General features: G+C 39.6%; 1 protein-coding gene across 1 annotated transcript in view; it reads left to right on the forward strand.

The window, feature by feature from the left end:
- NUDCD1 (NudC domain containing 1) overlaps nt 1–26,698 on the forward strand; it is a 124,741-nt gene that overhangs the window by 81,428 nt on the left and 16,615 nt on the right. The window contains exons 7-8 of the mRNA XM_054017854.1: nt 5,433–5,577; nt 16,864–16,989. Of these exons, the coding sequence (XP_053873829.1) occupies nt 5,433–5,577; nt 16,864–16,989 (271 nt within the window). The remainder of the gene's footprint in view (nt 1–5,432; nt 5,578–16,863; nt 16,990–26,698) is intronic.

Genomic DNA, 26,698 nt, shown 5'->3' on the forward strand with positions numbered 1-26,698 from the left:
CCAGAATGGCTTATTTAGCTAAATGGAAGCTGTTTTTGATGTGGTTGTTGGCCTGTGGATTTCACCCAATGGTGACTTCTATTCAGGACATCTTGGAATACTTGCTGTACCTTCAGTCCTTGGGATTTGCACTTAGCTCATTGAGAGTGCATCTGGCAGTGTTGGTGGCGTTTCATCCCTCAGTCAAGGAATATCAGTCTTCTTCAATACCATGATAGCAAGATTCTTAAAAGGTGTTCTTCATCTTCATTGTCCAGTCTCAGAGCTGGTTCCTCTGTGGGACCTTAACATGTTCCTAACCGCTCTAATGGGACCTCGGTTCAAGCCCCTGCATCTTATTTGTCCCTTTCTGCTTTTGTGTCAGAAGACTGTGTTCCTGATAGTGATAACATTCATAAGAAGTGAGTGCGAGTTGCAGGCTCTACTGGTTGAGCCTTTTTATACACCGTTCTCCAAGGACCAGGTGACTTTATGACCACAAACACAATTTTTGTGTAAAGTGATATCTCAGTTTTATTTGAAGCAGGCAGTGTATTTACCTGTGTTCTTTCCTGAGCCACATTCATCTCCGGAGGAGCAGTGTCTCTTCTATACGCTAGATGTGAGGCAATGTCTGGCCTTTTATTTGGACAGGACTAAATTGTTTTGTGCTTCGCCTTGCCTGTTTGTGTCGTATGAAGGGGCAAGTGGTCTCTTCACAGATTATCTCTAAATGGTCTCCTTGGGAGCCTAAACAGTTCATAGAAAATTAGAGTTGGAAGAAACCTCAGGAGGTCATCTAGTCCAACCCCCTGCTCAAAGCAGGACCAACCCCAATTAAATCATCCCAGCCAGAGCTTTGTCAAGCCAAGCCTTAAAAACCTCTTAAGGATGAAGATTCCACCATCTCCCTAGGTAACCCATTCCAGTGCTTCACCACCCTCATAGTGAATTAGTTTTTCTAATATCCAACCTAGACTCCCCCACTGCAACTTGAGACCATTGCTCCTTGTTGTGTCATCTGCCACCACTGGAACCCCCCTTCAGGTAGTTGAAGGCTGCTATCAAATCTCCCCTCACTTATTTCTTCTGCAGACTAATTCAGCCCAGTTCCTTGAGCTTCTCCTCATAAATCATGTGCCCCAACCCCCTAATTATTTTCGTTACCCTCTGCTGGACTTTCTCTCCAATTTGTCCACATCCTTTCTGTAGTGGGGGGCCCAAAACTAGACACAGTACTCCAGCTGTGGCTTCACCAATCCCGAATAGAGGGGAATAATCACTTCCCTCGATCTGCTGGCAGTGCTCCTATTAATGCAGCCCAATATGTCATTAGCCTTGTTGGCAACAAGGGCACACTAACTCATATCCAGCTTCTTGTCCACTGTAATCCCCCAGGTCCTTTTCTGCAGAACTGCTGCTTAGCCAGTCAGTCCACAGCCTGTAGCAGTGCATGTGATTCTTCCATCCTAAGTACAGGACTCTGCACTTGTCCTTGTTGAACCTCATCAGATTTCTCTTGGCCCAATCCTCCAATTTGTTTAGATCGCTCTGGACCCTATCCCTACCCTCCAGCATATCTACCTCTCCCCCAGCTTAATGTCATCCGCGAACTTGCTGAGGGTGCAATCCATCCCCTCATCCATATCATTAATGAAGATGTTGAACAAAATCTGCCCCAGGACCGACCCTTGGGGCACTCCGTTTGATACCAGCTGCCAACTAGATATCGAGCCATTGATCACTACTCATTGAGCCTGACAATCTAGCCAGCTTTCTATCCACCTTATAGTCCATTCATCCAATCCATACTTCTTTAACTTGCTGGCAAGAATACTGTGGGAGACCGTATCAAAAGCTTTGCTAAAGTTGAGGCTAGCTAATATGTATTTATTTTTTTTTTTAAAAAAAAACACCCGTATCAAAAACCAAGCCCAACATCTGAAACCTCCTCACAGTTCCAGAACTTTGAAAAAGTTCAGATATGGATTTGAACTTTGTGACTTTGGGGCCTTTTTCCCCCCAAGAACATGCAACTTTATTTGAATATTTTAAGATTTTTTTTTTTCATCATGTTAGGATTCAAAATTTTATTAACGAGGCAGATATTGTAAAACACTATCTTACTGTGAACTGGAATTGTCCAGTTTATCTCATTGGAAAACTTCTTAGAAACTGGTATTCTCAGAATATCTGTGACTTCTAGCAAACCAATCTTTTTTCATGAACCAAGTACAGCAGATACAATATGTTAACTCAGGGTATTTTTTATTGCTACCTTCACTGTGTGAGAGCTATTGTGATTACATGTTCAGGGTGGCAGCTGGACCCTAATGCAAATTGCATAGGAGTTTAATAGGAATGAGCCTACACCAATGTTTTTAATTATGTTTGTCATAGTATTGAATTTCTATTTTAATACAGAGGCAGAGTTAGTAGTAGTGAATTACAGAGTGAAAAATAAACAATTAGGTATCAACAGCATCCTGTTTTGAGAAAAATAATATATGGCTTATTGGTTTGCATCTCCATTGTGAAGTGTAAATCTTGAGCAATTACCTATTTAGAAAAACAAAACAAGACACCTTCCCTTACATACACATTTGCCCAACACCCTGAAATTCTCTCAAGAGTTATTCTAGGCTTACTAGATCAAACTGAGAAGTTAAATAATTGGTGATATAAATTAGATGTAGGGCTGTCAAATGATTTAAAAAAAATAATCCTGATTAATCACAGTTTTAATCGCTCGGTTACACAATAATAAAATGCCATTTATTTAAATATTTTGGATGTTTTTCTACATTTTCAAATATTTTGATTTCTATTACAACACAGAATACAAAGTGTACAGTGCTCACTTTATTTTTTTATTACAAATATTTGTCAAGCCGGGCCTTAAAAACCTCTAAGGAAGGAGATTCCACCACCTCCCTAGGTAACCCATTCCAGTGCTTCACCAACCTCCTAGGGACAAAGTTTTTCCTAATATCCAACCTAAACCTCCCCCACTGCAACTTGAGACCATTACTCCATGTTCTGTCATCTGCTACCACTGAGAGCAGTCTGGATCCATCCTCTTTGGAACCCCCTTTCAGATAATTGAAAGCAGCTATCATATCCTCCCTCATTCTTCTCTTCTACAGACTAAATAAGCCCAGTTTCCTCAGCCTCTCCTCGTAAGTCATGTCCCCCAGCCCCCTGATCATTTTCGTTGCCCTCCGCTGGACTCTGTCCAATTTGTCCACATCCCTTCTGTAGGGGGGGGACCAAGACTGGACACAATACTCCAAGTGTGGCCTCACCAGTGCTGAATAGAGGGAAGTAATCATTTCCCTTGATCTGCTGGCAATGCTCCTACTAATATAGCCCAATATGCTGTTGGCCTTCTTCGCAACAAGGGCACACTGCTGACCCATATCCAGCTTCTTGTCCACTGTAATCCCCAGGTCCTTTTCTGCAGAACAGCTGCTTAGCCAGTTGGTCCCCAGCCTATAGCGGTGCATGGGATTCTTCCTTCCTAAGTGAAGGACTCTCCACTTGTTCTTGTTGAACCTCATCAGATTTCTTTTGGCCCAATCCTCCAAATTGTCTAAGTCACTCTGGGCCTTATCCCTACCCTCCAGCATATCAACCTCTCCCCCCAGCTTAGTGTCATCTGCGACACATACACTACTTGAATGTGGTTAATTGAAAAATACTATTTCCTTTGTTTATCACTTTTACAGTGCAAATATTTGTAATAAAAAATATAAAGTGAACACTGTACACTTTGTATTCTGTGTTGTAATAGAAATCAATATATTTGACAATGTAGGAAAACATCCAAAATATTTAATAAATTTCAATTGGTATTCTATTGTTTAACAGTGCGATTAATCATAATTTTAATTTTTTTGAGTTAATCGTGTAAGTTAATTGTGATCGACCATATATATATATATATACACACACATACACACACACACAATTTTAATACCTACTTTAATGACACTAAATTTAAAATGAAAACTCAGGAACAATGAGGATTCACAGAAATAAGTCTTTCTGTATTTAGACTCTTAAAGTCGATTAAGATGTTGATGTAATATACAGACTTCTGTAAGGCATTTGACTTGGTAGTACATGCCAACTTGATTAAAAGACTGGAAAGATATAAAATTAACATGGCACACAAGAAGTGCTTTAAAAGCTGGCTAACTGATAGGTCTCAATGTAATTTTAAAGGGGGAATCATCATTGAGTGGGTGTGTTTCTAGTGAAATCCTGCAGACATCAGTTTCTGGTCCTAGCTATTTAACATTTTTATCAGTGACCTGGAAGAAAACAAAAAATCATTGCTAATTAAGTTCGCCAATGACAAAAATTTTGGGGAAGTGGCAAATAATGAAGAGGACAGGTCACTGAGACAGAGGAATAAGGGTTTCTTAAGTTAAGTGAAAATTAACTATGCATTTTAATATGACTATATATAAATGTATACATCTAAGAGTAAAGGACACGGGCCATACTTACAGGATGGGGGACTCTGTGTTAGGAAGAAGCGAGACTCTAAAAGAATTGGGGGAAGTGGTGGAGAATCTGCTCATCATGAGCTCCCAGTACAACACTGGCTGAAAGGGCTAATGGAATTCTGGGAGCTATAAAGAGGGGTTTCTCGAGCAGAGAGGTAATTTTACATGTGTGTTTGGCCCTGTTGTTGACCACTCTGGAATACTGTGTCTAGTTCTGGTGTCCAGAGATATTGATAAATTGGAGAGGGTTCAGAGAAGAGCCACAAGAAAGATTACAGGATTAGAAAACGTGCTTATAGTTGTAGACTCCAGGTGCTCAATCTATTTAACTCAACAAGAGAAAGGTAAGGGGTTACTTGATTGCAGTCTATAGGAACCTACATAGGGAACAAATATTTAATAATTAGCTCATCAATCTAGCAGAGAAAAGGTATAACATAATCCAATGCCTGCAAATTGAAACTAGACAAATTCTGACTGGAAGTAAGGCATACTTTTTTAACAGTGTAATTAACCAGTGGAACAACTTACGCAAGGGTCTTGGTCTGTTCTCCTTCATTGACAATTTTTAAATCAAACTTGGATCTTTTTCTGAAAGATATGATCTAGGAATTATTTTGGAGAAGTTATTCAGGAGATCAGACTAGATGATCACAATGGTCCCTTCTGGCCTTGGAATATGTGAAAAAACCTCTAGATGTATCTATTTTTGTTTTGACTTTCTGATGGATATCATTACTTTGGAGTAACTACAAAAGGCAACTTTTTATTACAAATTATGTGAGTGGCAAAAATTAGGATATAATTTTTGGATTATTAATCTTTTTCCCCCCTCTAAAATCCACATTTAGAGGTGGTGATTGTCAGCTTGAGAACGTAGTGATATTATCTGTAATGTTACATATATTCTAACCTTCCAATCCCATATCTATCCTTTAGTTTGGAGATTTCTCTAATTAAGAAGGATGAAGGACCCATGTGGCCAGAGCTTATAGTAGGTGACGCACGAGGAGAATTCATCATGGACTCTTCCCAGTGTTCTGCAGTAGCTGAACGTCTGATTCATCTTACCTCTGAAGAAATGGTAAGAAATTGAAAATAAAAATAACACTTGAAAATCCTCATAGAGATGCTCAAGTTGTATCTTCTTGGGGAGCCAGGCTCTTCCTTCCCTGACATTATGTAGTCAGTCAGGTCATTTAGGATTCTAACTGCAAACATTTCTCTTCTGGTCAGTTACAATTATCAAACCATAGTAGCACTAAGTAGCTTTTTAATAATTTTTCATAATTTACACATACAATATGAGGTTTAAATTGTAATGTAATCCACACACTTACTGAATTCAGCTGACTTAGTGTTTGCTCAACAAAGCACACAAGGATGATTGAGTGTGGTGTGTTGTGTGTTTTGTTTTCCTACTATAATTAGTCGTTGGCTGCATGTGTGTTCTTTCAGTATGCTGTCCCAGCTCTGCACAGATAGTGGACACAGTGGATCTCAATCGAACTGCCCAATAAAACCACAGACACATTGCAGTAGCCAAGACAGCTGGCCAGGTTTATTGTCGATGAAGCACGGTCCTAGTATCCCGGAGACTTTACAGGACTTTATAGTCGTAGACTCCAGATGCTCAATCTATTTAACTCAACAAGAGAAAGGTACATGTATGGCTGTAACAATGGACCAGCTCAGTGAATGGCGGGACTTCCCATCCCTCGCCTCGACTGGACAAAGATAAACCCTCTGTGACCCTTCTTTTCTACACTGATAAAATCAAGTTATGTCTTGTCCCTCTGAGGTGGTTAATTACCTCAGTTTACCTTGAACATGTTGATTCGATCAGAACATCTCTATTCATCACCCTTCATCCTAATCTTATATTTAACAGAGGGTCAGTGTGTCCTTGTATTATCTTCAGGGAGTGTGTTTACACCATAACACTGTATCAGGGTGTTCTGGTACCACCCTTCTGAAATGTGTTTGCGTGATTGTCCTGTGCCTAGGACTACTTAGGAATGTGTGGGTTTTTTTTCAATGCCAGTGCTGTTATTGCCAGATTCTGTGAACTTGCAAGCAGATACGTTTTGTGACAGGGCCTGACTTCTGCTCATAACCTGACTTTTTTTACTAACTTTGCTTTATATCAGCAAGGCTTGACCACTACTTTAGTTCAGGCCTCTTATACCAGACCTCATGTTTCAGGCTCTCTTTCTACTGTTGTGAAATGGCTGTTCCAAGATGAGTTGATTAAAGTAATTTTTTGGAGGATGTTTTTCACCTGAGAGATACATTAGTAAAACCTAATTATGAACTACAAAAAATAAATGAAAACCCAGGAATTTAATTTTCAGCTGTTTAGCCAAAACACAGAAATGTTCTGTATAGAAAGCCCAGTCTTTATAGTTGATATGCAAGCAAAGGTAGTCATTTCCTCATATAAGCACCGAAACAAGCATATAGCTACTCAGGTACTTGTTATGAGAGCCAAAATGCCATTTTGTGAAGCCACCATTGTAAATTGGTTGCCATAATGTGAGTGCCTAAATTTAAAATGTGGGCTTCTGACTGTAAAAGACATTTTTTTATCTAGCTCTCAGTTGAAGGCACAGACCTTTGGGTGTCTTTTAATATCTCTATCTGTAGTGAGTTGGTCCAGTCCAGGGGTTCCCAAATTTGGTTCGCGGCTTGTTCAGGGTAAGCCCCTGGTGGGCCGCGAGACGCTTTGTTTACCTGAGCGTCTGCAGGTATGGCCGCACGCAGCTCCCAGTGGCTGCGGTTCGCCTTTCCTGGCCAATGGGAGCTGTGTGAAGCGGTGGCCCCTCGTCCAGTCTGATGTGCAATGTCAAACACTTGTTTCAGATCCCAAGAGAGACGCTCAGATTCATTAGATGGGATGTATCTCACAGTTAGAGGTGGCCAAACTGTAATTAAGAGGCAATCTAAATTCACTGCACAATTGAAGATTTGGAACAATTCAGTTGTTCAAAATTTGCTCACATTTTTATGGTCAAGAAGAAGTGTCTTTAGACTTCAATCACCTCTGTGACACTAGTTCATGTGAATTCCTTATACTGCATGTGGTCTAATTCTCAGCTGGTCATTACCCCTTGGTGCTCCAGCCTTATGCCCTTGTGCTTAAACTCGCTGGGTGTATCTGAGAACCATGGTGTTCTGTCCAGGTAGTATGCTGATACATGTTTGGGGCCAGTGTGTCAGCTGTGAATGGTGAGGTCCTGATGTTTTACCAGAACTGATTTTGGAGAAGGATAGTATTCTCTGGCATGGAGTATAGTAATTCTTACAAAGTCCATGAGCGTCAAGGGTGGCACTGTGTGGTTCTTCCTGCTTCTAGAATCAAAGGCGTTGGGGAGAACTTCTCTTTTAAGGAAGTGATGATCAGGCAAGGACATGGCGTGATTTTTACATTTTTGGTGTGTCTTCTGCACTGGAGATCTATCCATGTCTGAGTGGGTGAGACCATTGCCTGCTTGAATGAGTCTCACTGTAGCTACCACGGAGATGAGACTGTTATCTTACAACATTATATCACATGGTCTGACTGTTCACAACGATGATTATTTAATACAATTTCTGCCCTGGGTGAACATTTTCTCGAAAGGCACTTTTGCCTCACTCCCATTGAGAACGAATAGAGCCTTTTTTGAAAGAGTGAAGTTCTCAGTAATAGAACACTACTCATCAGCCCCTGCTGAAGACTTAAGTTTCAGTTTGAAAAGTAATGGCAAAAAGTTCAGTAATCATAATTTTTAAAAAATTATAGCCCAGATATGAAATTTCAATGAGTTTTAACTATATGGGAAATTTTGAAAGGTCTTAATTATTCTATTATAAAGATTGTTCATGCCAAAAATTTGTCTGACCCAGAGTGGTTAATTTCTTAAAGGACTCATTTTAAAATTAACTCCTAAATTTATTAACACATTTACTTGCAAATTCTCAGGAAATTCATTCAGTACTGAAAATTCTGTAACTTTGGGGAGGATAAGGTGCATTTTTCATATATAACAAAGTAGCTGAATCCCTGCTTAAAGTGCCAATCTCAATGCTCTCAACTATGGAACAGCAAGTGGCATTTTCATACTTAATTATTCCATTGTTATAAAATATAACAGAAAAATTAACAAAGGTGCAAATTCAAGCACTCAAAAGATACGAAATGCTAGAATTAACTATGCTTATACATCCTAAATTTGACCCCTTAGTGCGTATGCGTTTTGATACAAACTTTAATTACATGATCAGATACTATTTTTTCCACAGGCCCCCTGCCTCATTTAGTACATAGGATAGACAGTGTTTATCTGAATGGTCAGAAGGTGAAGCATGAAGTAGAACCGATCTATCTAGGTGTGACCTTGGACCACACACAAAGTTAACATGCCCACCTGAAGAAGACAGCAGCTAAAGTTAAGACGTACAACAATCTTCTTAGCAAACTGGCAGGTTCATCATGGGGTACTCGTGCTCCAGCTTTGTGGACATCAGCTCTTGCCACCTCGTATTGGGTGGCGGAGTACTGCGCACCAGTTTGGAGTCGATTGTCACACACCAAACTGGTGGATACACAGTTACATGCTGCCAAGCGTATCATCTCCAGCACCCTGCGTCCGACACCACTCCCAGGGCTTCTCGTTCTGAGCAATATTGCTCCTCCTCATATCAGACGAGAGGTTGCCACTGGCAAGTTACTGGAGAAAGTACGTGCCAGCTCAAGCCTTCCGCTGCACAATGACTTTTTTAAACCACCAGCTGCACGTTTGCTGTCACGTCACCCATTATGGTCTCATCCACCATGCCAGGATGTTAGGGCGGAAACACTCTGGCGAGAGGAATGGATATCTGTTATAATCCCCAAACAGTGCCTTGTCGCCAACCCCACAATTTGCCCTCCTGGTTTTGACCTGCCCTGTCATGAATGGTCCCTGTTGAACAGGTTCCAGACCAGGCAAGGTCTCTGTGCAGCCAACCAGTATTGCTGGGGCCTTTGTGACAACCCCTTGTGCAGCTGCGGCGCAACACAGACGATGACACACATTGTCAATGAGTGCCTGCTGATTAGGTTCAGCGATGGCCTCGAAGAACTGCACCGCGTCACTGAAGATGCTATCGCTTGGCTAGATGACCATGCACATGCTAAATAAAAGTAGTTACACAGCAGCTATTCAATACTGTGTGGCCCTATGCATTATTTAGTGCACACTATTCAAATCCTGGTCAGCAGACAGAATTATTGCTTTCCTTATGGTTTATCTGTGGTGCTCATCATTATAGAATCTGAATGCTTCACAAAGAATAATGACTTTATTTTCACCACTCCCCTGTGAGGTGAGGAGGGTGGTATTATCTCCAGTTGACAAAGGGGAACACAGGCACAAAGATTAAGGTCAGAAATGTCCACTAGCTTTGTATGTCCAAATTGAAATGCTTAGGACCTGATTTTTCAGAGAACTTTGCATTGTATAGCACTTTGTGTTCAAAGTGCACTCCCATTGACTTTAGTTGGAACACTAGGACTTGAGAGGCTCAAGCATGCTCAGTGAGGATGGAACCTTTGGAAATTTTAGCTATTAAGCTCTAGCAAGTCTCTGCTGAGCATGTGCACACTGATTTTTTTCAAAAGTTTATAACTTGGTCAAATTTTTCATAGAGAGGGAAGAAGGCACATCCCTGACAGGTTACCTTTCTACCAAATTTTGAGTCCCTGCTATAAAGCATGGGAGAGCTAGAGCTTTTCAAAGAGGTCACCAGCATTTTGTAACATGGGTAAAAGAACATATTTTTCCCCCAGCCTCATTCTTGGAGCAGCTGAACCCTTTTTGCTGAAAATTTCTGGAAAAATCAGTCTGAGGCAGACAACAGCATGGATAATTTTAACCTAAGTGGTTAAAGTTTGGCAAAGCTATAAACCACTAAAAACAGTTCGTTTTTTTTAGTGAGAAGTGTTGGGCAACCTTAATAGGCAGCGCAACCATTCCCACCTATAATAATCTGCAGTATATATTGCAATACTGTTACGCGTGGGTTGAGAATTACATAGGTTTTTAAGTATGTTATGGTCCTGTAAATATAACAGGTATAGTATATAGAAACTCAGGGCCAAATTCATCCTTGGTGTAACTCGACCTTTTGAATGTTGCATCAAGGATTAGTTTGGCCCATGAATACATGAAAATAATAAGTGAAATTCCAACCAGTATGATTTAAATTCTTGTTTTTAATAAATTAGAGTATCTTCTACATTTTCCTCTCTGGGGAAATTGTACATAGTTTAATATTGATTGAGTGTAAATGACATTTAAAAAGAAAACTCAAAAGATAAGCTTAACTCATATTTATATGAAGCTTTCTCTTTTTTTTATCATCCTGGAAGTCCTGTTTAAAACAAAAACAAAAAACCTGTCATTTTAACTGCCCCTTGGGCTTAATTAGAAAGTGGTATCGGATATAAAATCTGGGAAGTGTGACTCCCTGTGGATCCTGATGTATTGAAGTTTTGAATTAATCTTTTTTCCACCCCTCCAGATGGGGTTAAAGAGAAAAGTATTGGTGTTTTGGTCATTAAGTCACAATTAGCAACTTGTGATGTAATTTTTGAGTTACGCTTTTTAAAAAAAAAAAACTATCTCTGTAATAGTTTGGGGGTTTTTTTGTGGGGGGGGGAAGCATGGGGGGTAGGTGTCCAGTGTTTAAGCTGTAGTTTGAACTTGCTAAGTAATTCACCTTATTTAACAAATTTCTTAAGCACATGGTAAAATAGTTTTTTGAGCTTGGATTTTTATAGCTATAGATGCATTATATAAGGCATGATCCTGCTCAGTGCCCTCAACTCCTATTCATGTCAGTGCTGATAACCTAGTAGGTGATATAAAGTAACCAGAGGACACTTTATTAAAATCATTATTGAATTTTGCAAGTCAAATTCTGTGGTGTATAGGTGATATGATTCAATATTTGGGTGTCTTTATAGGTAATCTTAAATTATACACCTGGTATTTTATTAGTGAATCAGGAGTGTTAAAATTTTATATTTACAAACAATGGATTTAGCTATTGAGATAAACAAAAATGCTAGTTAATTTTAAGATTTAAAAGGCATAAACTGTTTTTTTAGTTAAAACCTGAAGTTTAGTATTTTATTTTAAAACTAGTTTGTGTTCAAATGATGCTGAATTACAAAGTAACAATTTATCAAAAATGCCTTTGCAATTTTCAGATTTTTAAAATATTTAAAAACAATAAACATTTTAGAAAATCCAATAAAATATATTTTTCTAACATGCACAATATTTTGATTCTAATCTTTCAATCTGAAATGAAGTCTCATTGTTACTCATTTGCATCTGTTTGCTAAAGAATAAATTTTGTGGTAGAATAAATTGAAGTGCTCCAGGAGAGAGTGTTTTCTAATAAAAATTTTAGAAAGCAGGGTTGTGTTTTATTATGAACTTTGAAAATGGGACCTACACCAATATTGTACTTGGTAGACTCTGCATGTTCTTAATACGGTCTCTTAAATTGTTTTGAGATTAATAGAATGCAGACTTGATTCTTCCTCTCTCTCCCTCCTCCCTCTCCTCTCCCCCACCCCCCAGTGATCACAGGCTACCCAGAACATTTGGGGAATGCCGGAGTGCACTCATCCAGGTCAGCTGTCTGATTCTAAGGAGAGTCTGATGAGATGATAGCCCACAAGCTCCAATATGAAATATTTTCCCCCCCTGAAATCTGCTGGTATTAGAAATAATCATGTCCCCCAGCAGATCTGGAGTATGATCATCTTTTGGATACTAGAGGTATTCAGAAATGGGAAGTTGAGCTAAATTGAGGTTGCACTGCTCTTCAACCTAATACTTTGCCTCTTGATTTTAACATCAGCATTAATGAAAGAGGTGTGGTTGTTTTTGAGTCCTGTCTCTTAGCCTACAGTATAATTCATGTACCCTGTCTCTTCCCTTGCAATTTTAAAAACATTTCTCGTGTTTTCTCCTTATCGGGTAACCATGTGTCCCTGAAAACTGGAAGTGTTCCTCCTAGAGTTATAAGAACATTTTGTCTGTTTTTTGTTACTTCTCCTTGCAGATTGGCTAGCTGAGCTGGTGAACTTGATGACAAACTGAGCATATGTAACTCAAGTATTGTCCCCTCATGGCACCTTGCCCTACGTTCCCAGAGGCCTTCCCATGAGCCCCCACCTTTCAGTTTCACAAGTCCTCAAGACAGCCTTTCCTGCATGTAGAGGCACTAATCCTGCGGGTGTGGGAGGGAGGAGGAAGTTGGTGTATTTTTTTTTCAGCCAAACAACCTACTTTTCTCTCGTTATCCCTTGGGGGAAGGGGGAAATCAGTTATGATCAAACAGAAACCAGTTTTGACAGGGATATTTCAGGTCAAAGCTTTGGTTTGCTCCGAAACTAAATGTTTTGTCATTTCCAGGTATTTGTAACCTTTTGTGTTTTTTAATAAAACAAAAGAAATGGAGGGCTCAATTCAAGGATGAGAAAAGTGGTGCTGGTGCCGCACCGCACCCCACCCCTTAAATCTAATAAACCCCATGATTAGGATACTCACGTGGGATATAGGAGACCCAGATTTAAGTCCCTGCTCCGCAGCATGATCCTCCCAGTGCCTTAATCACCAGGCTATTGGAGTATTCTGGGATGGGTCTCAATCTCTCCTGCTGAAGCCATTCCAGATTGTACGAAATACTTGAATGGCACTGGGCCACAAAGAGAGAGAGAGAGAGCAGATGACTCTCTAGAGCAGGGGTCGGCAACGTTTGGCACGCGGTTCGCCAGGGTAAGCACCCTGGTGAGCCGGGCCAGTTTATTTACCAGCTGATTAAGCAGGTTCGGCCGATCGCGGCCCCCACTCGCTGCGGTTCGCCGTCCCGGGCCAATGGGGGCGTCGGGAAGCCGCGGCCAGCACATCCCTCGCCCGCACCGCTTCTCGCCGCCCCCATTGGCCCGGGACGGTGAACCGCGGCGAGTAGGGGCCGCAATCGGCTGAACCTGCCGCGTCAGCAGGTAAATAAATTGGCCCGGCCCGCCAGGATGCTTTCCCGGGCGAGCGCGTGCCAAATGTTGCCGGCCCCTGCTCTAGAGTGTGGTATTTAGGGCACTCACCGGGCATGTGAGACACCCAGTTTTTAATTATTTATACAAAGAGGAGCTTCTTCAACATCAGAGATTGAGAGACCCACCCCAGAATAACCAATAGTCCATGGATTGGGGCACTAAGAGAGGGGAGACTTGGCTTCAACTCCTTGCTCCAGAGCAGTGATTTGAACCTGAATCACCCACATCCTGGGTGAATGTCCTTAACCTATGGACTTTTGGGTGTAAGGGTGGGTGGCCGCTCCTCCTCCTTCTCTGATTGTTTGTGATTGGTGTATAAGCCCCCTAGTGATCTAGCTCAAAAATTTGTATTTGTCCAAAACTATTTGGCAGATTTGTGTCAAATTCGCAAATAGTAGGGTTGACCTGAAACTACAATTTTGGCAAATAATTTATTCATCTAGAATATTTTGCCCAGCTCTATAAACTATTCCTCCAGGCAGTGAAAGCTCCATTCTCACTTACTCTGTTGGACAGTTGATTGGCAGTGGATGGGAGGTGCTGGTAAGCCAGTTTGGAGCTGGCATAGTCCCAGTTTGGAAATGGAATAAAGTTCCCTTCCCCTATCTCCAGTCCCTGATCAGTCCTACTTTCCTGAGCCTCCTGATCATCCTAGACCAAAGACAGTGTTCATAGTCCCCTGTTGCAACACGTTTTTGTTAGGATACAAGTGTTTGGGGGATAAAAAGACACTCTCCCTCCCTTCAGCTGGAAGCTGGGTGGATATGGTCCCTTCCCTCCCTCTATTTAATTATATCCATGTATTCACATTTTTCCATTTTATGGCACAGTCAGTCAGTTCTAATTCTGAGTTATCCATTCCCTGCATAGAAATACATGCATGATCAAATGACTTTAAAACTTCTAATTTAGGCTTTCATTTTCTCTATGAAATGAAGAAAAGAAACTTTGTTATTTATAGCAGATGATATTTCTGTCACACGTTTTGAGCCAACAATAGATCTGTGGTCACACTATGTACCACTGAACTGTCTATAGACTCATAGACTTTAAGGCCAGAAAGGATCATCATGATCATCTAGTCTGACCTCCTGCAGATTGCAGGCCACAGAACCTCACCCAATCCACTCATGAAATAGACCCATAAACTCTGAGCAAATATTTTCTCTCGTCTCTCAATTTGAACAATATTATGCTGGTGGCATCCATATGCAAGCATAATAATTTTAAGAAAGATTCTCAAAAATTAATGTCCTGGAGCAGATACTTGAGAACTAGATGTAACTGTCTTTCAGGATAAAATATCAGCTACTTTAATTCTGCACCGCACCTTGGCTGTGAGCTCTTCATCTCCTAAGCAAAGCAGGTACTAATTATGAAGAGAGAAAAGGGAGAAAGGTGCTGTTTACTTGCAATGCACCTTTCACCAACGCATCCCGAAAGGAAGTAGCTTTAATAGAGGTATCAAAAAACTTAACATAAATCATCCAAAAACTTGAATGGAAAGGTTCTAACAGGCATGTGTGAAACTGAAGAACTCTAAAACAGCTCAACCAGTTAACTTGTGCTTTGGATTGTTTCCTTCCTTATGAGGGCTGCTAAACATGGCAAGATTGAAATTTCTAGCATAAACTGCTTTTCTGTTGTTCAGGATCAAAAATTCCAATCTATGGAGGCAATAAATACAAAGCGCAAACAAATTCACTTTGGTCAAACTTCAAAAAACACACATGCCCACACGTGCTCACACCTTGTAATTTTGAAGGCTTCAGTTAGAAAGTGAATTTGAACTAAGTCTCTTCTCCACTAAGAAGCTCAACTTCCCTCAGAAGAAACCTTTCCTCGTAACAGCCCCTTCCCCCCTGCACTTCCCAAGTCAGGCTGCCCACTGTTTCCTCCATCCAGATATTTGTAAAAATTGTCTGTATTATGACTAGCTGTGATTTCAGACTAATACATTTGACCGAAGTCTCACTCTTCTGATTCCTAGAAATTAGAGATGGAAAATACTGTAGCTTATCAACAGTAATAAATCCCCTTTCAGTGTACAACCGTTCCTTACAGTTGTAGATTGAGTACTTTATAAATGCCAGCAAGAACGACCTTCTAGTGCTTTATGAAGTCTAGTTTATTAAAGTGATTTTTTTTTTTAAAGGACTGGTTATCTGCTTTCTTGAGTGCATCTCCCTTAGCACATATCCACTACATACTGTGCTCTCAATTTTTGCCTTGAGAAATATCAGCCAAAGGCCAAGTGTGTATCCTTTTCCATTATCCGAAGGATAAGAGAGCTATAAATCTTATGTCAATTTTAAGTGATTACTAGAAGTGCTGAGAGGAGGGTTGTATTTGGAAGATAAACAGGAGCTACTACATAGTGAGTCATCCCATCACTTTCTGGCATTTCTGCTAGGTTTAAAACTGAAGGTAAAAATACCTATCTCGCTGTGATGACACTTTACTATGCAGTCAATGTAATAAGTATGGGAGAAGCATGACAATTACTAAAAGGTAAAGACAATCCAAAGGGCCACCCACAAGTGAACAAAGTCAAAATAGAAACACTCCTTTTGTGAGTATTCTTTTGTCAGTATCCTATGGAAATGAAAAGGCTCTACAACTTCAACCCCAATGAATGTAAAATTAACATACACCTGTGAATCTAGGTGTATAGCTGTGCTATTGCAAGTAACAACCATTAGCTGAAGGAATGACTTTAGTTTGAAATACCTAGATTGGAACCATACTCATCCCCGATGTAAATCCATTGACTTAAATTTGGCCCTGGACAAACTGAAACCCTAGTTCTCATTCCAGCATGGTTCCCAGCCCTTTATTCCAGAGAAGGTACTGGGTACAGTAGCTAAAATGATTACCATGAAGTTTACTTTGAGTTTTTTGGAAGAGACCGTTTAAATGTAAGTTTTATTTGATATGCATGAACATTAAAGATTGCATGGCACTTTCCCTAAGAGAAGGGAATTGTCCAGGTATTCCTCAACAAAAAGTTCCCCTTCCAACCCTGTTGCACATTGTGTTGCATACCAGTTAACTACTACCTTCCACTTCAGAAGTGGCTGCTTTTCTGGTAGATAAGTAAATGCATGAAATGCTTTTGGATCATTGAGTATGAAAGAAGCTGCAGAACTGTAAATTGTTATATAAATCATTGCTGTTGATCTGTAAAGCTTCATTATGAATATATAGTTTAGTATAATATTGTGTATCAGGTATTCCAGATTTTCAGTGCATTTAATTGTTTTCTGGTTTCAGAATCCAAACCCTGACAAAGAAAACCCTCCTTGTAATGCACAGGAATTGGAGGAATGTGATATTTTTCTTGAAGACAGCACAAGCTTATGCAGATTTGATGGTAACACCTTGAAAATCACTCATGTGGTAAGTGAAATATGAAATCCAATTATGCTTACCCAAGTATCTCCCCTTCATACTTCTATACTAAAAAATCTTGATTTGTTTTCTGTGGTGAGATGTCTTAAAAACCACACCATACATTCAGCTGGTATAAATTGGTGTAGGTTCATTGAAATCTTTTAAATACTTTCTGTAATGAAAAACCTCAGTAATAGTTAGCTGCATATTTGCACAAATATATATGCTGTAGCAGTACACTTCTGCAAAAATGGAAAATCTCTCCCCAGCGCAGGTTTTAATTGATGATCCTTATTACAACCATGCTATTTTGGAAATCTAAGTTCTTCTAGTATATGTTCCTGTCGGTGCTCCACTATAGGATGTGTGCATGCAATTGCAACCAGAGACTACAATGTAGTGACTGTAGGAGAGCAATGCCTCATGCTCTGAATGAGAGGTTATGGGGAGGCATGAGCCTGCCACCGCACTGTTCTTTCTCAACTGCCTGTGGCTCAAGAAAGAGTTCTGCTGTATGCAGCTTCCTGCCTTCATTTTGTGAATTCTTTACCATATTATTTATTTTAGTAGTTTTTTCTGCATTCATTTGATACCTATTTATTTTATTTAACACTGGCGTGTTAGTAGAAGAGGGGAGAGGGGCTCCTTTCCCTCCACTTCTTGGATCTTTCAGCCCTAGCTCTGGAGAAGTCCCTATCCCCCGGAACATTGGTCAGAGGCCATCTCGGTCCTTGTTGCTGCTTCATTTGCAGTTCTAGACAAGGAAACCTATCTCTTCAAACAAGGAAATGAAGAAAAGAGAGAGAGAGCCCCATAAGACCCATTCTCAGGAGACATCTTGTTCCTCCAAGGGTATTGTAGAAGCTCTGACTGAGTGCGGTACTGAAGCCTTGGTACAGAGGGAAAACCTCATTTGGACATAGCTATCACCAGAGTAACTACTGAGGCAGCACCGTCTGACACCTTGCAGCACTGCAAGAGACCCAGGTCTATCAGTGCGATGGTAGCAGCATCTAACCATACCTCTGAAAAAGGGGATGACACCACAATTACCTCGATACCTCAACAGCCTCCATCTCGCCAATCGGAATCATCCCAAACTTCATGTAAGGCTATCAGAGCCCTCTACCTCCTTCCCAGTTCCTTTCTTCAGAGGATCTCATTCTCTCTCATGAACCCAGAGTCACCAATATGGAGAAGATCTACCAGTGCCATGTCCTCAATACCTCTGAGAAAGTAGCAAGTTGAGACTTGCTTAAGTCTCCAGGCTTTGGTACCAGTTAGGACACTGGAGGCTACCCTGATCCTTAGCTCGGGGAAAGATTTGTGGGGAAAATAATGGAGGAAAAAAATCCCTGCACTTAAGGAACTTGGAGAATCATAGGGCACAGTTGTGATTCATTGTGCATCCTAATATAATTGCGGAATCTGCACAGATGATGCTTCTTACTGAACTGAGCATGTGCAGAGAGAATAGTTGTGAGGTCTTGTGAGTTCCATCAGCCTAAATGAAATCTTCTATGTAAAAGGAAAGTGTACATTTTCTGTTTTTTCCTGCTTCACAAAGTTTTGCTAACAGTCATTTTTTCCCTTCCCATGGGCTCTCCCAGTTACATCTGCTTAATTGCGGGAGTTGAGTAGATGGGATTCAGAGGAGCTTAGTTTATCTTTGCAAACTGTAGATAGAACAAATGTCAATATTCAAAACCAAAAATGAAATCTGTCCAGTATTCAGAGGCAACATATACTGCCTGTTTAGCAGTCTGTGTTATGCTCCACTTTTTTGTCTTGGATACTTGCTTGACTAGTAGTTATGCTGGTCTTCTGGTGTCTTTGCACCAGTATTAGGCAAGTTCAGTCATTTGCAAATAGTCCCTTATAAAAAGTGATTGTGAATTAATTTGTTCATTCTTATTAAAGTGATGTTTCGGTAGCACTTGCTATTGTTGGAAGTATTAGCAAGCAGATGTGATGCATGGTTTACAACATAGCTGTGTTTCTGACTTGCATTATATGGTGCTCTAATGTGAGAAAATACGCCCCGTGGATTAGATTTAAGACTACCAAACTCATTTCACTTATAAACTCTACCATATATGAAAATAGATTCTGAAAGGGAGAAGTCTTGTGTATCAAAGGAGTGGATGCTAAGTGCTATGTCCCTGAAGATCAAACAGTGCATGAAAACATCTTTCATACTAGTTGAATATTTTCAGAACTAGTAGAAAATTGTTCCAGTACTTCACAAATCTTTTTATGGTTTTATAAGAATGGGTTGCTGTTTGCTGAAAAATAATCTTCCATGACTAATCAACAAAGCGCTTTCTCCAAATTACTGTATGTGAGAGTAATAAAGCATCTTGTTTGTGTCCAACCCAAGAGGCTAATATATTAACTGCAATCATTGTGGGGAAGATCATTACAGGGACTGTACATATAATAAGCAAAGAGATGCTTATGAGATGAGAGAACTCCTCTTTACACTCAAAGATCAAATAATTTCCAGCTAGCTACTAGGAAAGAACAGGCTCAATGCAAATTGATTTGTTTTTAAAATACTTTATTAAACCCCATTGGGGGGTGCGGGAGGGAGTTGTATCAGATCTACAGGTGACAGACAACCCTTTGATCCTGAGAAGAAGGGGAGGGATAGGCTCAGGCTACTCTCAACCCCTCCTTTCTTTCCCCCTGCCCAGAGCACTAAATGTAGGACAAGTAGTAACGGTCCTAATCTGCAGCAAGGGAGATTTAGGTTAGATGTTAGGAAAACTTTCTAACTATCAGAGTAGGTAAACCCTGGAATGGGTTAGCAAGGGAGGTTATGTAATTCCTGTCATTGAGATTTTTAAGAACAGGTTGGACAAACACTGTCAGGGATAGTGTAGGTTTACTTGGTACTGCTTTAGCATGGGGGTCTGGTATAGATGACCACTCAAGCTCCCTTCCAGCCCTACGTTTCTATGAATCTGCATAAGAGACCCAAAAGTTGGCTTGTTGACCTTGCTCGTCTGGAGGAATGAGGAGAGTCTTTAGTTCTTCACAGACTGAGGTATCTTTGAGTGTACCGTCATTTTGTCTTGTGAGGAATGCAAGAGAATTCAGAGGCTGGCTGAATCCTAGGGGAATAGGCTGAAGGGGGCCAACTCTGAATGCTAGATATTTGACATGGAAGCCCTTTAACATCACATTGGACACAAGTAAATGCCTGGAATTTTTTTGGACAAATGGAGAGTTGGTGTCTCCCTCATTAAAGTTAAAAATATAAGAAGTTGTGGTCTCCTGCTTTAAAATCTATCTGTGTTTTGTTTCATTCTCATTTGTGTCATGATCAGTTGTGGATGAGCATCTGTGATCCTTTACAAAAACATTGTTAAATGACTGATTACTTCAGCAGCTTATATTTTGTTTGCTGAAATTTGGACAGGACACTCATATAGTGATGATGTTTAAATTTCTAATCCTATAATTTTTGAAAAATATTCTTTGGGAATTGAAGGAAAGTTGTGTAGGTTATTAAGTTGGCCAGAAGAGAAGGTCTGACATTTGGTTTACAGTTTTTATGTTAGGAAACTTATCGAGACAATAAAGTGAACCAAAAATACTTAAAGAATTGGCTCATTATCAGCTTCAGATATCTATTGAGACAGGTAACCTGGTAAAAGGAATTCTTGTCAGGGTGAAATGGACATCCTCAGATCCACCCTGCTGCAGGCCTCTGGATTCCACTAGAAAATCCAAAAAAAGCATGAGGACCTGCATGAGGCCAGAGATGATTTTAAAGATCAGGTGGATCTTTGTTTTCTGCTAAGGAATCAAAGCTTATCCTGTATTCTCTTGGGTATATATCATGTCCCTTGGGCTTCCCCCAAAAGGGGAAAGTTATGGCTTTCTCTGAAGGCTGACTGAGAGCTGATTATCCACCTCTGTCTCCTGTGGCAGAATGCAAGACTACTTTCAACAAGCAAGCTGATTCTAAAGGCTTCTGGAATGCATAGCCCACCAGCTAGTCACTTTCTATAGCCTACTAGGATCCCTTAGAGTCTCTAGCCTCTGATTGTCCCTGTTCACTTTGTACACTTGGGACCTGATCATTACATGGTGGGGCTATGAGGTTTCATTTTCAAAAAGCCCTCTGAATTTGTTGTCCGGATAGCCTTTTCTCAGGAGGGGATGCTGTAGGTAATCCAGAAGCCCTTTTGGTAAAGAAGGCCATAGAGTCATTTCACCTGATGGAAAGGGGTTTTTATTTCAGGTGGTAGTATTTCAGCTCTCTATGACCTAAGGGGTGAAAACATTATGCACTTATTGTCTTGTAATAGGGGATACTGTGTGTGTGTCTGGCCAGCCGTTAGAGAGAGAGAGAGAGAGAGAGAGAGAGAGTGAGAGACACACACACCCTGCCCTTTTAATCTAAATGAAGTTGACTCTCAGATTTGTGGCTAAAGAAAGCCTCAGGGCAAGAACAGTTAGTAAGCAGCCTCTTACTGTCTAGAAAAATTCTAAAACAAATTCTGTTCATGAACTGTGTATCTTCACTTATATTCTTTGTAGCTTAAAGTTACATATCTACGTTTCAGTTGATTCTTTTTATTGGTGATAAAACTAGTATAAATTAGTTAAAATGTTATGGAATGAGCAGCAATGCAAATTATTTTAGCCTACAGAGTATATATGCATGATAGTGTCCAATGTGAACTTCTTTGGGTTGGCTTTTGATATCAGAAACACTGAGCATTACATATATTTTTTTCATTCACTCTCTCCCTACCCCTACTTGCAAGTTAACTTTTATCCATAACAGTTCTTGTATCATGATTTTAAGATCTAGCTGTTTTCCAAGTAAGGACTAGTTATGAGGATTATTATATCTGGGGCAGGAAAACTTAACCATTGATTAAGCAGTCAAACCTTTATGTGAAAGAAAATGACTGCAATAAAGGATACTGGTGGGGGAGGGGGAAGGGTGTTCTCTTTACAAGCCTCCAATAATTGATGTCAGGCATTATCAAGATTCTTTCTTTTCATTTGAGAGAAAAAGTGCATCCCTGGAATCAAGAAGCTAATAGCAGTTATTGACACATCGTTTTCTTTGACTGTCTCTCTTTTTCAGACTAAAGAAAGGACAGCTTATCTTTTATCTCATATAGGTGGATACTATCATGTAAATCAAAAGGGATAACATGATTCTAATTAATTAATGTAATTATAGACAGAACTCTCATAATTCTTTTAATAACTGACATGGTGGCTTTATTTTAATTAGCTGTAAAATTTGATTAAATGAACTTAAAGACATTTGGGTTTTTTTCTGCTTGCTTTGCAAGAGCCATGCGAAAAATGGTTACAGCAGTGTTATTAAACTGACCTGAAATGGGAATTTTCATGATAATGTTCAGATTCTAGAACAGGGGTAGGCAACCTATGGCACGCAAGCTGATTTTCAGTGGCACTCGCACTGCCCGGATCCTGGCCACCGGTCCAGGGGGCTCTGCATTTTAATTTAATTTTAAATGAAGCTTCTTAAACATTTTAAAAACCTTATTTATTTTACATGCAACAATAGTTTAGTTATATATTATAGACTTCTAAAAAGACATCTTCTAAAAATGTTAAAATGTATTACTGCACTCGAAACCTTAAATTAGAGTGAATAAATGAAGACTTGGCACACCACTTCTGAAAGGTTGTCGTCCCCTGTTCTAAATTACCTAAAACTAACTCCTAATCCTACTTCTCCTTTTTTAATAAATCAGCTACACAGTCAAAATGTTCACTTGGCTGCTGGGCCATCTGTCTTGCTCTTTATTAGGTGCTGACAATAATAATATTTTAATGAGTAGCTTTTGGTCAGTGTTAAAATTTTAATCTTAAAATTAGTCAAGAAGATCATTAAAACTTCATTAAGAACCAGCCTTCATGGAAAGTAACATTGTCATCTGAAGATAGCTATTTCAACTGAGTTTTAGCAATGGTGCAGTATGTGACAGCCCATTCATTAACCTGCGCTTCTCAGTGGAGGCATATGTTACCGATGCTCCATGTTCTGGCTGCCCGTTGGCTTCTAGGTGGAGTTAAAGGTGTTGGTTATGACCTAGAATCTCTAAATGCCTTGGAGTCAATGTTCCTTTTGAGTTTTATAGTTGTGAATCATAGACTTTTTTTTTTTTTTTTTTTTTTGGTTTATTCTTGGAAGAAAACCTCTCTCTCTTCCCCCCCCCTGAGCCTGTGCATCCCTATATGCACCAGAGGATTGTGCAACTATATGGTTAAAGCTCTCAGCACCAGTAGGATGATATTTCTTTGGGACAGAGTGCAGTCTAGTAGAGCAGAAGACTAGGAGTCAGGACTCCTGATTTTTTTTTCCTTGCTCAGAGAAGTCTGAGTAGATATTAAACTTATTTCTTAATTATGTTGTAAATCTTGATTTGATCCCAGTTTGAATGGCCTTTGTCTGTTTTTCCAGATCTGAAGAGATTTGTACTCGATAGTGTTTTCACCAAATGGTGTAGAACATCATTTCTTTTACATACTATGCAGTTGTAGATTTCCAAAGATGAGATTTTCATTTCCATTTGAAGTGGTTTGATTACAGCAGTCACAACAAGCTCAGAATCTTAAATAAATAAATAAATTCCTCTCTCATATTTCATGGCCACGAACCCCAGGCCATTCTAAGTGTTTTAGAAAATAGTGCAGTTTAGGCAAACTTTAGTTAAACTGAATGCAAACAGCTGTAGTTTTTGTATGAGTACTGAATCTTTTCCTCTTAAGCAAATTTTAATGCTTTAGAAAATGCCAGATTCAAATCTGAAAAAAACAAGATAACCTGTTCAGCCACAGAACTCAACAAGCGCATAGGCAGTGAAAGGTTCCCTAAAGTGGCTCTTAATAAACATTAGCCCTTGACAGCAGGGACCAACTATAGTAGTCAGAGGGAAATTTTGCCTCCCTGATCATCCAATAGATAATGTCTTTACTGACACCATTAACAAGTATTCGTACCTATTGTGGTGATGGTTTTGTCATTTCAGCACCTGTCCATGAGGCAATTTAGTGATAGCACCATGTAGCTGACAGATAGAGATGACTTATGGTCATTACTGACCTGACATGAATTATGGATGTTTTTAAATCAGTAACCCTTCAATTTAGCGCGCGCGCACACACACACACACTACAGTTTTAGAAAAGGACACATTTAATTCAATGTGTAATCTTGATCACTACCTTTAACAGTACATTTTTTTCCTTATGTAGTGTCTTACATAATTAATCTCCTCCTGTTGTTTTCTTCCTCTTTTTGCCCCATCTCCTTCCATTAACCAAAACAAAGTCTGAATAATTGGCCTCGGAGTAAGTGTTTCCACATCTCATTAGTTGTCCTTTGGAGCTATCCACCAAATTGTCACGGTGTATGTGACTGTATTGTAATAGTTCTCAGAGGCTCATCTGGAGCCCCATAGTGTAGAAACTGCACAGATGTGGTGACAGTCACTGCCTTGAAGAGCATATACAAGACAAAAGGTGGGAGGGGAAACAGCAGAGACACCGAGGTGAAGTGACTTGTCACAGGTCACATGGCAGGTTAGTGATTGAGCAGGAATTAGAACTCAGGTCTCCTGACTCCCAGTCCTGTGCCCCATCTACAAAACTGTGCTGCCTTGCACTTTGAAAGTCTAATCAACAGGAATGCTAATGAACTGCACCATTTCCAAACCCTTTTGATGGGAAAGAAAATAAATACATGTCCATTTTTAATTCATTTTTATCTATTATAAAAGCAATAATCTCTAGTCATAGTATTCAGCCTTTTTGAAAGATGTCCTAAATGTTTCGTCTTTGCATCTAATCCATCCTACTCAAATTTAATTGCTTTATATATCTCGAAGCTTACAAATCACTTAAACCATCTTTTTTTAAATTTTAAAACACCAAACACTTTTTAAAATATTTTCCTTTTAATAGCTGAGTTTATAATTCCTTATTGTTAGAGTATTCCAGCCTGGTAGTCCAGAAACAGATGTCTTCATGTTTTATAATGCATCTCAGTGATATAAAGAAAAATGAGGTAAGGCTGCTATGGGTCAGGGGAGAAATACATGAAATGTCATGTCTAGACAATTTTTCTTTGTTAGGGGAAACAGTGTATTTGTGTGTTAATTCTAACTTTCCACCATGTACTTTGTTGTGTTAATTCATTTCTGCACACTTTGCTCAAGTTATATGGCTGAAATCACTTGACACCTCTGATTCTGAAGTCTGTGAAAATCCTCCTTGTAGAAATGATTCGGGGGAGTATCAGAATTCCTTTACAGAGATGTGAATAATAGTTGTTGTTCAACTTTAACTAGATGATGGTATAAAATATTAAGCTTTGTATATCTTTGTGCTCATAAGAGAGGTAGAACTTTTGTGAAACATTAGCTCAAGTTATGTCTGCACTACTGATTTCTGTCAGTACAGCTATGCTGGTCAGGACCGTGATGAGCTCTGATTCCTAATTGACATAGTTTTGCCTTCAGAAGCCTCTACTGTAGACACAATTATACCAGCAAAATTGATATTTTACTGGTATAGCTTGTTTTACTTGGGGGGGGGGGGGGGGCTGGAGAGTGATTTTATTACAACTCTGCAAAGCATAGCTTTGCTGGTAAAGCTGCTTCCACACTAGGAGCACTTTGCTGCTATACTATCCCAGTATTCCTGTACTCCTAGTGCAGACATAGCCTCAGAATGTTATTCAACGTGTTGCTGTTGGGTAAAATTAAGAAGAAAAAATATTTAAGGACATTCCCCACCTTGAATTATATCTAAGTGTACATACCATGAATTAAATCTGTTCAGTAGGAGGATTTTTATTGTAACTTCAGTTTTTTCTGAGATTTTTCTTCTAAAACATCCATGCAAAGTGTCATCATTTAGAGTGCTAGCCATTAGCCTCCACTGAATGTACTCTAATTTAGGCCTATAATTTGTATGTTTAAAAATAACACTTGTCATATCTAACTCAAATGGAATTGTTCAACTTCCCTATAAGGAATTATACTGATAGCTTGCTTTAAAAGTTAGGAGGTAAAAGTTACTGACTCTTCCATGCTCCTTTAGTTTTATGAACAGCAATAGCCAGGGGTAGGCCAGTGGCAACCCAGTATGTTATCACAGATCAGGACTGGAAACTTCAGTTTGTCTCATTCTCAAGTCAACAGGGATTGGTTTTGGCTCCTTACATCTAGAATCACTGTGTGGTTCCTGTCACTTCCTCTCTTCCCCCACCATGAAGGAGAGGTCACAGCTGCCAAATTTTGTGCAAATTATTTGCAAATATATTGTATAATAAATATAAAATTATAGAATTAAAATTAAAGTGTGGTTAAAATAATGTGTTTTGAAAGAAAGGCCCTAACTAGCAAATAAAAGAAAGCCCTTGAACGTAACGAGTTGTAAGGCCAGAAGGAATAAAATAGGGAGGCTGTCTGGTTCACAAGAATAACGCATGAAATAAAGGAAAGTTTCTAAAATCAAGGCCTCTGACCGATAGGGGTGACTGCAGATGGTTTTAAGTAAGACAAAAAAAATTGTCTTAGATTGAGTCTATATGGACCTTCCCACCTCACATACCAGTGCTGTCTCAAAAATTAGGGCCTATGTGAACCCAGTTGCAATGAAAAAAATGTTCATCAGCAAGAAGGAGGGGAAGAGATAAAGAGGAAAGGCC

This window comes from Malaclemys terrapin, chromosome 2 (genome assembly GCF_027887155.1).
Source record: "Malaclemys terrapin pileata isolate rMalTer1 chromosome 2, rMalTer1.hap1, whole genome shotgun sequence".
In the NCBI taxonomy this organism is placed as follows: Eukaryota; Metazoa; Chordata; order Testudines; family Emydidae; genus Malaclemys; species Malaclemys terrapin.